The sequence below is a fragment of the Carlito syrichta genome, unplaced genomic scaffold (assembly GCF_000164805.1).
Source record: "Carlito syrichta isolate Samal-C Ts95f unplaced genomic scaffold, Tarsius_syrichta-2.0.1 Scaffold305642, whole genome shotgun sequence".
Classification (NCBI taxonomy): Eukaryota; Metazoa; Chordata; class Mammalia; order Primates; family Tarsiidae; genus Carlito; species Carlito syrichta.
The window spans coordinates 664422-676577 of record NW_007249738.1 but is presented as its reverse complement, the minus strand read 5'-3'; the positions used below and the strand labels follow the sequence as shown (position 1 = coordinate 676577).

The 12156-nt window shown below is 47.4% G+C and overlaps 1 protein-coding gene across 6 annotated transcripts in view; it reads left to right on the top strand.

The window, feature by feature from the left end:
• Positions 1–11847, top strand: part of STAU1 (staufen double-stranded RNA binding protein 1) — a 60719-nt gene extending 48872 nt beyond the window's left edge. For 3 of the 6 annotated variants that reach the window (XM_021714394.1, XM_021714391.1, XM_021714392.1), the window contains 8 exons: positions 1758–1970; positions 3891–4034; positions 5500–5646; positions 6868–6947; positions 7145–7460; positions 7893–8015; positions 9666–9751; positions 10294–11847. In XM_021714394.1, coding sequence (XP_021570069.1) covers positions 1758–1970; positions 3891–4034; positions 5500–5646; positions 6868–6947; positions 7145–7460; positions 7893–8015; positions 9666–9751; positions 10294–10309 — 1125 coding nt within the window. In that variant the 3' untranslated portion in view covers positions 10310–11847. Of the gene's footprint in view, positions 1–1739; positions 1971–3890; positions 4035–5499; positions 5647–6867; positions 6948–7140; positions 7461–7892; positions 8016–9665; positions 9752–10293 lie in introns of all 6 variants that reach the window. The other 3 variants (XM_021714393.1, XM_021714389.1, XM_021714390.1) reach the window with 2 other exon arrangements.
• Positions 11848–12156: the final 309 nt, after the last annotated feature.

Here is a 12156-nt window from a genome sequence, read left to right as displayed (position 1 = left end):
ATAAATCAAAAATTAGCCAGGCATGGTAGTGCGTGCCTGTAGTTCCAGCTACTTGGAAGGTTAAGGCGGGAAGATCGCCAGAGCCCAGCAGGTCGAGGCTGTGGTGACCGGGAGCGGCCACTGCATTCCAGTCTGGGTGACAGAATGAGACTCTAACTCAAAAAAAAAAAAGAATTTTCATTTGCTCTGGTGTGTTTGCAAAAAATTAAGTGACCACATATGTGCCAATCTGTTTCTACCTCTGTTCTTTTGATCCGTTAGTTTATCCTTACAGAAAACCATGATACCATAGTTGGTGTGATTTTAGAGGAATTCTTGGGATCTGGTAGTATGTAAGTCTTCTAACTTGGTTTTTCTTTACAAGAGGGTCTTGGTTAATGTAGGTTGGATTCAGTTTTTTTGTTTTAAGACACAGGGTTTTGCTTGGTTGCCCAGGCTGGAGTGCAGTGGTACAATCATAGTTCACTGCAGCCTTGAAATACTGGGCTTAAGTCATTCTCTTATCTCGGCCTCCTGAGTAGCTGGGATTAGAAGCATCTACCATGATGCCTGGGTGGTTTTTATTTTCTGTCCACGTAAATGTAATCACTTTGATAGTTAGGTTTCTGTTTCATATTCTGTTTAGATTTTTTTTCCTTATCTTTGTTGACTTGATTTTATATCTTTATTTTTTTTAAGAGATGAGGTCTTACTATGCTTAAATTCCTGGCCTCAAGTGGTCCTCCCACCTTGGCCTTCCAAACTGGTTGGGATTACAGGCATGCACTGCACCTGACCATATTTCCTTAATTTATAAAACACTAAATGCTTCCAAAAGTCAAAACTATATAAAGAGATACATTCACGTCTCATTCCCTGTCTCTCTACTGCAATCTCTTACACCTACCATAGGTAACTAATTTCACTGCTTCTGGTTTGTCCTTCCTGTGTTTTCTTTTGCAGAAGCAAGCATAGAAATACGTACGTGTGTGTGTGTGTGTGTGTTTAGATATGTATATAAACCCTTTTTTTCTTATCATGCCATATACATTCTTGTGCCGTGTCTTTTTCACTTAATGTATGCTGGCAATCACTTTTTAATCAGTGCTTAATGATGTTTCTTCTTCCTCTTTTTTTTTTTTTTTTTTGAGTTGAGTCTCACCCTGTTGCCCTGGCGGGAGTGCAGTGGCACGCTCCTGGCCATTGCAGACTCGACCTGCTGGGCTCTGGCGATCCTTCCACCTTACCCTTTTAAGTAGCCGCAACTACAGGCACGCACTACCACGCCCGGTTAATTTTTTATTTATTGTAGAAATCTTGCCAAGTTGCCCGGGTGGATCTCGAACCTGCAGGCTCAGGCAGTTCATTCTCCTCAGCCTCCCAAAGTGTTGGGATTATAGGCTGAGCCACTGAGCCTGGCCTCTTCTTCCTTTTTATAACTGCAAAGTAGCCTGTGTTTAGTAAGCTCAGTCTTGGCTGGAGCTCAGAGCAAATATTAGCCTTGAACTCCTTGTGCTGCCTTTGTTGCTGGGCGTTGCCAGTTGCAGGGCTCATACTCAGCTTGGGGTGCTAGCCGTTCTGGTGGGGGTAGAAGGGCTCCGTTCCGGGCTGAACATCCCGCTGGTCCTGACTTCCTTCTTTCGACAGGTATGTGCCCTTTTCAGTGGCCTTGCCCTGGATGTGCCCTCCATGTCTCATGTGATGCGTGCCAGCCAGTGTGCCCTGCAGCTCTTAATAAGTGTCTGTTCGCTTTCACTTAGTCTTTCCCTCTGAAACAGGTGGCCCGGGAGAGTGGCCCACCCCACATGAAGAACTTCGTGACCAAGGTTTCCGTTGGGGAGTTTGTCGGGGAAGGTGAAGGGAAGAGCAAGAAGATTTCCAAGAAGAACGCGGCAATAGCTGTCCTTGAGGAGCTGAAGAAGCTGCCACCCTTGCCTGCAGTTGAGCGGGTGAAGCCCAGAATCAAAAAGAAAACAAAACCCATAGTCAAGGTGAGAGCCTTTTGGAACAAAGAAGGCATTTCATTACTACAGGTGGTTGGGGGTTTAGAAGACTGGTGGCTGTCCCCAGAGTGAAAGGGGACAGGGCAAACATGTCACCCACCAGGCCTGGCAGAGCTTTCCAGATGCCACAAGAGCCTCAGGTTAGGTGGCAATCAGGACGCACATGGTTCAGTAGAAGAACATCTGTAACAGGAGGGCCAGGAGCTGGGCGGGGCGAAATGTCCTCTGCGGGGCCAGTGATTGTGGGGCCTCAGCTCAGTGACCACGCCTGTTCTGAAGATGGAGGAGGCCATGGGGCAGGGTGCGGAGACATTTTGCAGTATGCCTTCTTCGTATTTTTGAGCTACTAAGAAGAAGCATACAGCAAAATGTCAGAACATGTTGACTCTTTCCCCACCCCCAGAAAAGGGTCAGGATTCCACTGGGGGATTTAGGAATGCTAGGATCTGTTCTGTTGTGATTTTTAGCATATGCAGTTTCATGCTACAGCGTGATCCAGATTCTTCTTACATAAAGTTAGCATCCTATATATACAAGAGGGTCCCCCCAAAACTGGAATTATTCATTAAAAATTGTGTATTCTTACATGTTTATACTTCAGTCACCTTCGTAGTACTCTCCATTGGATGCAGTACACCTGTCTTTTTTTTTTTTTAAGTAGGAGTCTCATTCTGTTGCCCAGGCTGGAGTGTAGTAGCATGCTCGCGGCTACCCCAGCATCGACCTTTTGGGCTCTGGCAATTCTTCTGCCTTGGCTTTCCAAGTAGCCAGAACTGTAGGCACGAGCTACCATGCCCGGCTCATTTTTTGATTTATTGTAGAGACGAGGTCTCACTATGTTGCCCAGGCTGATCTCGAACCCACGGGCTCAGGCAGTCCTCTCACCTCGGCCTCCCAAAGTGCTGGGATTACAGGCTTGAACCACTGTGCCGGCAGCAATGCACCTATTGAGATGCTTTTCCATTGCTCAAAACAGTTTTGGAACTCATCCATTTTGATGCCTTTTAGTGCTTCTACTGTCTTTTGTTTCACCTCTTCCACACTGGCAAAACGTTTCCTTTTGAGGACTTTTTTCATCTGGGGAAACGAAAAGAAGTCGCTTGGGATGAGATTGGGTGAACGTCATGCCACTTTTTGTCAAAAAAGACTGCTGAGCACTCAGTGCGGTGTGGGAAGGTGCACTTGTAAATCATCCACCGTGAGATGGGCAAACGTGTCACAGAATCTCAGAAAAACCCAAAAAACCAAAAATTCACTGGAGCTGAACGCAGCCTTTCACAACGATAGCTAGTAGGTTCCTAGAACACTTTCCTGATGCCAGTAGGTTCCTAGAACACTTTCCTAGCAGGGGAAGCGTGCCGATAAGAAGCCCACCCTCCAAGAGATAACTCAGTTTTTTGGGAGTTCCCCTTCATGCTCTTTTGCGGTTTCCTTTTTCACCTAATGTACCCTGGAAGCGCCCTGACAGTGGAGGGGATGAGGATTCCATGACAGACAGCAGCTCCAGAAAATAACTGTGGGATTCTTAGGTTCTGTTGATGTGGTGTCTGCATCAGGTTTGTTTTTTTTTTAAGAAAGCTAGGAATCCACCACAGTACAGACTTCTAGGGAATTTTAGTGCCAGTGTTTCATATTTTTTTCTGCATATTTACTGTCATATGTTGAATTTGTTAACAAAGTGGGTGTGGCGGTGACGATTGCCGAGTCATAGTGAGATGTTGATGCTGGTTTGCCAAGAGCGTAAAATCACCTCAGAACAATCGTAGAAAATCACAAAGCAGCTTTTCATTTTGGAAGGGCTAAGTTAAAAGAAGGTCTGGCTACTTCTGAGCTATCGGATCACATGAAACGTTTCATCTCCTGTCATGTCCTGAGTGGCACCGAGCTTTTGCACTCTTTGTCCCTCAGCCACAGACAAGCCCCGAGTATGGCCAGGGCATCAACCCGATCAGCAGACTGGCCCAGATCCAGCAGGCGAAGAAGGAGAAGGAGCCAGAGTACCTGCTCCTCACAGAGCGAGGCCTCCCACGCCGCAGGGAGTTCGTGATGCAGGTGGGTCTGCTCAAGCTGTGGACGCCCTTCCTCTGGCCATCCTGACCCCCAGGTATGACACTTCAGAGCTGTGTGGAGTGTTTCTCCCTGGACTTCGCTTACTAAATGACCACTTCGCATGGGCAGCTTCCCTTGTGATTTGCACGTAAAGGTATTTTCTGAAAAACAGAACACTCAGTCCTTGTGTAGAACTGTCACTTGACCTGGGGTGTTGTGCCTGTGCAGTCAGAAGGTAGGAGAATAATCCTTCCATTCAACAAGGAACTTGCAGTTTGCTGAGAGGATTAGTAATTTGCCTGAGAGGAAATGGCCGGTAGGTGACCAGGCTGGAGTCCAGTCACACACCAGTCTCACAGCCGGGAAGGATTTTGGGACTTTTCAGTCTTGGAACTTGGAGCTTCTGGTTTCAGTAGCTGGGTTCCTGTGATCAGGCCAGCTTGGAATGGGATGGTCGGCAGTGGTGTGCTGGGGTATGTTTATCAGCCAGCTCTCAAGGGAGAGCGTGTGCTGGGAGGCATGTGTATGTACGTATACCAGACACACACGTGCATACAGAGGTTACAACTTTTGCCAGTAGAAAGGATGTGTATGTAATTTACAAATAACGTATTCTTTCTTATGAAGTTCACACGTACTTCGGTATGACAGTCATCCATAGTGTTGTGAAATCAGACAACATATTATGCTTTATTACTATCCAGTTCAGCCAAAATGTTGCTCATGCCACTGACAGATCCACATTGTAGACTTGGGATTTTAACTCTAGCATGAACATTGGTTGATATTTTTATTTATATTCACAAATAAGATAAAAGTACAACAGTGAGGATGTGTAATTTCACTCTTTGGAGACGATATGAGTGACTTCTCTGCAGAACTGAACAATAATTTCTGAAGACTGGAAGAATGTTTCAGGTTTTTGTACTAGTTTCAGTGTAATGGCTACAGACTTAACATGCTTCTAAGCTTCATCTGTGATATTAACCTTTTCTCCATCAGTGTAAATTTAGAGTTAGACAGTCAGTCAACAACTTAATCTGCATTTGCAGATTTCTGTGGTGTAAATACTCCCACCAGGGCCGATTTCAACATCAAGGTGCCACTTCTGGTCACAGAGTTGGGAGGAGATGTAGCCCATTATGTGCAAATTCAGGACATGGACAGAATCTCCGAACGCAGATCTCTGTAAAATGCAGTCACATCATTACCTTTGCTTGATAAAATAATTTAATTAATTATAAGCACACGTAATTTAATGTTTAAAACTGGCTGTGTTTAGCAGGTGGCTTTCCAGTCGCCTGAGTATTTAATAATCAACTTTGGCAGACTGAGGCAGGCCAGCCCTGGGCGCCACCCTTAAGCCATTAAGACCACTGATGGTTTTTTTTGCCCACACTGCTAATTCCCGCCTGTTCTCTCCTCTGAAGGCTTAAGCACTGGTCTGTGTTTTGACTTCTTGGTGCAGGTGAAGGTTGGAAACCACACTGCAGAAGGAGTGGGCACCAATAAGAAGGTAGCCAAGCGCAACGCGGCTGAGAACATGCTGGAGATCCTTGGCTTCAAAGTCCCACAGGCACAGCCTGCCAAACCAGCGCTCAAGTCAGAGGAAAAGGTGATGCTCGGGCTCTCTCCTCACAAAATGGCCCTCTCACCTCACCCCGGGCAACCCTAGCACCTCGGGCGAGCATCAGGCTACGTACTCCTGGCAGCACAATGGCCCTGCCAGGCAGCATCTTAGCCCTTTGGACGATTATAACATGCTCGGAGGGAATTGCAAGTCCCCTGGTCCCAGACATGGCTCTGGCTTAGGCCGTTGCTGGTTCAGTGTCTTTGTGGTCTGGGATGCCTTGTGGAGGGCTGCTCCCCTCCATTGGTAGGATGCCTGTAAGGGCTTGAAGCTAACAAGTGTAAATTCTGTCATCTGCCTGCATGAGACTCATAACCCGTAGGCCTCCATTCACTGCAGTGCCGGCCTTAGAGTTTCTGGGACACTGAGACCCTGACAGTAGAGTGTTGATTTGGGATTTATTTGTTCTTATATGAGATGAACAGCAGGTGAAAATCATTTGCTATTGAAAAATTCAGCTCTGCCTAGAGCAGTCCTGGACGCCAGTGAAAGCCTCAAGTGAGCTTCTGCTCCCAATCACTGAGTGATCTTGTAGATCAGCTTGGAACCAAGAGTGGCTTGCTCATATCTGCCAGTCACATTGACAGAGAGAAACAGTGTCAGCCATGGCCACATAGTTAATAACTGGAACCCCAAACACCACTGGCACAGATCCTGAACCGGGCTTTTGGGGTTTCATTCCACAGTCTTATAGAGCACTCATAAGCATCCTTCCCTTGTTACTGCTCAGAAGGGAGACCTTGTATGTGACAAAATTCTCACTGAAACACATTTCCCTCCCAAGGGTGTTATCTTTGGATGTGTGACCTTGTTTTTTAATTGGATATTAGTTTCAGGAAATATTTTCGATTTGCTTAGCTTTAGTCTAAACACTTCTTTCCCCACCTCGGAGGGCAGCTGCGGTCTAGCATCTCTGCTCCTCTGAAGGTTAACGTTCCCGTCTTCCTGTGGGTGCAGGGCACCGGCTCATCTCCACAGGCCAATGCCGTTTCCTCTCTGCCAGATGCTCTTTGTGGAACGGCTGGTGGGGTGAGAGGGACAGGCTCTCCAAGATGGCCTGCGTGCTCTAGCGGGCAGCTTTGGGGAAGGGCTTTCCTGCCAGGTGCCTCGATTGATGTGGGTTGGAGGTTGTGTAGTTTTGGATAGCAGGGGCTGACGTTTCAGTGATTTGATTTATGCTCATGTCCTTTTTTTTTCTTTTTAAAGACACCCATAAAGAAACCTGGGGATGGAAGAAAAGTAACCTTTTTTGAACCTGGCTCTGGGGATGAAAACGGGACTAGTGAGTATAAGTTTACTGTTGTCTTGATTGGCATGAGCTTCAAAGATCTGCAAGGGTCCTGAGGAAGCCAGGTGTCCAGCCAGTGAGTGCAGGGCACCCGTGCCTGCAGCCTTCCCTGTGCCCTGGAGTCCAGGGGAGGGCCGGCCCTCCAGGTAGTGCGTGTGGATTCGAGCTGGTCTGCATGTGTCTCTCCCCAGGCAGTAGAGAGGATGAGTTCAGGATGCCTTGTCTAAGTCATCAGCAACTGCCTGCTGGAATTCTCCCAATGGTGCCCGAGGTCGCCCAGGCTGTAGGAGTCAGTCAAGGACATCACGCCAAAGATTTCACCCGGGCAGCCCCGAACCCTGCCAAGGCCACGGTGACTGCCATGATAGCCCGAGAGCTGTTGTATGGGGGCACCTCGCCCACAGCCGAGACCATCGCAAGGAGCAGCGTCTCTTCGGGCCACGCACCCCATGGACCTCTCACGAGACCCTCTGAGCAGCTGGACTATCTTACCAGAGTCCAGGGATTCCAGGTAATGTCATACCCGAGCTGTGAAGGCTGTGCCTCAGGACCGCTGTCCTCTGGGCTTCTTTCAGAGGAAGGGTTTCAAGCCTTGTTTCTGACTTCGAGGGCTTTGCCTGGGGGAGGGCGGAGGGGTGGGTGGGGTAGTCCTGGGGACGGGGGGAGGTGTGGAGAGTATTACAAGAGGAAATCCTCATCCTCTGGTAATGGCACTTCAGAATCCCAGCCAACCCTGAAGGCCTGTGACCACTAGTAGTGGTTGTAAACTTGGGTTTCCCAGAGAACAGTGACACTTCCTCATGCTGACACCTCCTGCCTGATAGGAAAGGACTTGGCTCCTCCAGTCAGGCCGAGCCCGGGAAGAGAAGTGTGTGCTCCGTGCTGGGGGCTGACTCGTGCTCACCGCTCCCTGCCCTGGCCTCAGCTCTCTTTTCTCCCTTAGGTTGAATACAAAGACTTCCCCAAAAACAACAAGAATGAATTTGTATCCCTCATCAATTGCTCCTCTCAGCCACCTCTGATCAGCCACGGTATCGGCAAGGATCTTCAGTCCTGCCACGACATGGTATGTCCCCCTTGGGTGGGGCCCAGAGCTGGACTGTGGCTCTACGGAGCCTCCTCGCCTGCCTTGGCCACAGACTTCATGGGTCGAGGACTTCTGTCGAGTTGATGGTCTGTCTCCCTCTGCTGCCTGGAGCTCGTCAGCTTTCACTCCCCTCCGCCCCTTTCCCATGCTGGCCAGAGGGGCCACTGGGACCTGGAGCTCACTCAGAGCAGGAAACTGCAGGCCCACGTTTCCTGCAGAGAGCGCCCTTACCTTGGTATTCTGTTCACGTTGAAACGGTTGCAGAAAACCAAGAAAAGGAATTGATGATTGACTAATCTGAGTCAACTGTGGTATCACTTGATGGAACATACGTATCCATGAAACGAATGTCTCTGGAGATAACGTAATAAAAATACATGATAGTTTTTATTTGAGAGCAGGATATAACATTTGTACAGTCTGGCTACTATAAGGTTAAAAATACTAGAAGGAAATATAACAGGTTGTGATTCAATGAGGTAACTGTGGATAATTTACTTTAAAAAATTTGTATTAGTCGGGCTCGGTGGCTCAGCCTGTAATCCCACGCCTTTGGGAGGCGGAGGTAAGTGGATTGCCTGAGCCTGCGGGTTCGAGACTCGCCTGGGCAACTTGGTGAGACCTCATCTCTACAATAAATCAAAAATTAGCCGGGCGTGGTAGCGTGCGCCTGTAGTTGCAGCTACTCGGAAGGCTGAGGCGGAAGGATCGCCGGAGCCCAGCGGGTCGAGGCTGTGGTGGCCGGGAGTGGCCACTGCAGTCCAATCTGGGCAACAGATGAGACTCCAACTCAAAAAAAAAAAATTTGTATTTTACTGAGCCTACGGTTCAAGTCCAGGCAACTTGGCGAGACCTCGTCTCTACAATAAATAAAAAATTAGCCAGGCTCGGTGGCTCAGCCTGTAATCCCACACCTTTGGGAGGCTGAGGTGAGCGGATTGCCTGAGCCTGCGTGTTTGTGACCCGCCTGGGCAGCGAGACCTCATCTCTACAATAAATCAAAAAATTAGCCGGGCATGGTAGCGCGCACCTGTAGTTCCAGCTACTTAGAAGGATGAGGTGGAAGGATCACCAGAGCCTAGCAAGTTGACGCTGGGGTGGCAGTGAGAGTGCCACTGCACTCCAGCCTGGATGACAAGAGTGAGAATCCAACTTAAAAAAAAAAAATTTTTTTTTTTGTATTTTAAACTAAAACCAAACCTTTAAACCTGGAGTTTAAGAAGTTGCCACTTGGCCAGGCTCAGTGGCTCAGACTGTAATCCCAGCACTTTGGGAGACCGAGGCAAGTGGATTGCGTGAACCTGCGGGTTCGAGACCAGCCTGGGCGACTTGGTGAGACCTCGTCTCTAGCATAAATCAAAAATTAGCTGGGTGTGGTTAACTAGTGCGTGCCTGTAGTTCTGGTGGCTTGGAAGACAAAGGGCAAAGGCTCACTGAAGCCCAGCAGGTCTGCGCTAGGGTGGCCATGAGTGTGCCACTGCCCTCCAGCCTGGGCGATAGAATGAAACTAACTAAAAAAAAAAAGTTGCCACCTGTTTGTGGGTGGTAGGAACGCTCACCTGACTCTGTGTCTCATGCTGTGGTCCCATGCAGTGGCCATAGTTTTACTTTTCTTTCTGTCCCCACCAGGCTGCTCTGAATATTTTAAAGTTGCTGTCTGAGTTGGACCAACAAAGTACAGAGATGCCAAGAACAGGAAACGGACCAATGTCTGTGTAAGCCGCGGTTTTACATGGAGGGTGCTTGGCCTGGGCATGCAGTGAGGAACACTTGTCTGAGTTACTTGCTAGCCCCTTCCCCTGAAAGACTTCCAGGTTCTCTGGACAGAGAGTGTCTTTTTTCTTTCTTTCTCTCTTTTTATTTTATTTTGAATAGCTCATACATTCTGTGGTCAGAACTCTGTCTTGCAAGGTACACGGTGGGTCCTGCCCTCACAGTCCACATCCCTCCCACTCTCCTCTACCCCCCACAGATGACATTTGTTTCTCCTATGTCTTTCCTATGTTTCTCTGTGCAAATACAGGCATATATTTCTTTCTTCATTTTCTTCCTTTGTTCCCCAGAGATAACGTACACACACACGTTCCTTGCTTTCTTCACTGTGAGTGGTGTACCCTGGGATACCATTAATTCGATTATCATAAACTGGGTCTAAGATTTTGGACTTGGATGTTTGCTTATTGCTTTTTATTTTTGACATAAGTTTAGTGATATTACATTTCAAAATTGGTGTCGTTTTCATTTTTCTTCCCTAAAGGTGTGGGAGGTGCTGAACCTTTTCTGGCCATGAACCATTATAAAATCCCAAAATATATACTGAAAATACTGAAACTGCTTTGAAAATTTGGAATTTCTGATACCTCCAGTGGGCCGAGACACAGTGGGTGAAGAACGTGGGCGGTGGTGGTGAAGACGACAGAGACACGAGGAGGTGACTGTGACCGAGCCGGACCATGCTGGGGTTTGTTGTGACAGCCGCTCGTGAACCAGCGGTCCCCACACAGAAACAACTGCCCTTGGGGAAGGAAGGGCCTGCCTGGCTGGCTGGCTCCATCAGGAAACCAGCAGATTGTGCCCTGGACTCCGCAGTGCTTGATATTGTTCTTTTTTTTTTTTCTGTGTGAGAGAAGAAACAGAAAGCATGACCCCTTCTGAAACTGGCTCGCTCCAACGCTTTGGGACAAACCCTGGTCAGCCACGCCAGAGAGAGGCCTTACATCGGCCCCAGAGCTAAAAGCACCAGAGAAAATCAGATGCTTCCTGCTCAGCGCAACCGAACTTTCCTAGCGTGCTGTGGCCCCACATCTCCTGTCGTCCCACGCCATAACCACTGCTTCCTCCAACAGTAATATGTATTCTTAGTTTCATTCTTTTCTTTTGATTGATATGACACTATATAAAATCTTCATTTGAGAGTTTCTCAATTGTATCTAGTTATATAGCACAGTTTGGAAACTTGTCTGAGACTGACTTTATCAGTAATCTAACCGGCAAAGATCATATCCATGTGTATGTGGTTGTATGTTTTTATTTCATTGGACTAACCCAGGACCATTTCAGTGATGCAAATTGTGTGCCCTCTGGTTCGGCTGAAACAGTCCTGGACTTCTCAGAAACCTTGATGAAGTCTCCCATAGTTGTATAAATTGGACACTTTAGGCAGTTTAAACTTTAGATGGTCATTTGGTTCCTTTTCTATTTTATTTCTATTTTTGTTAATACAAACAGGACTTAAAACAAATGAACTTTGATCTTTGTTTTAAAGATTATGAAAAATTTGTGTCTATACATATGGCTCCTGAGGATGGAGCTTTCCCTGCACTACAGGATATGATCTCCGTGTCGTCCATATAAACCTGCAGATTGATTTTCCTTGAGTGCTTATACCGTTAATTACATCTCCATGTAGGGCTGGAAAGAATGACCTATGTTTCTATATACAGCTGTGTTGCTTTGATGTTGTGCTGTCGTACACAGAGGTGTGTACACTAAGGTTCTGCCTATGGTCCAGATGAGAAGCCTGGTAGCCTTGCAAGTTAAGTACTGCTTCCATTCATTTGTTTACGCTGAAATTTTTCTCCCCCTGGAATGTAAGTAAAACTTAGTGTTTGTCACCAATAAATGGTAATACTAAATTTTTTTGTTAATTTATTCTCAGATGCCCCCACTGCTAGGTTGATCCCCTCCCAACTTGCCCTCTACCCTTTTTTAAGAAAAAAATTTGTAATGCTTGTGATTCTGTCTGGGCAAAACCTGAAGATCTGAAATAACTTTATATCAAACCATTGATCAATAAACAGCTACTAATGAAGTGTTCGGTCCTGCTGAGCAGTAACTAAAGAAATGAGGGAAGATGTGAGGAGACAGGCGCTCGTTGTGGGGACAAGGCAGACTGAGGAAAGTGTCACAGCCGGTGGGGGAATGTGGGCAGTGGGGAAGTGCCGGGGACCAGCTCCAGCCAGGTTCAGGGTACCCCAAAGGTGGAGATGGCGTCGGCGATTGGGGGGAAGAAGAAAGAGAAAGAAAGAGACTGGACTCCAGTCTAGTGCAGAAGCAATGTGTGTTATTGGGAATTACAACGGGTCTTTTATACACAAAGTCAGATGTGGGAGGGGCGTCT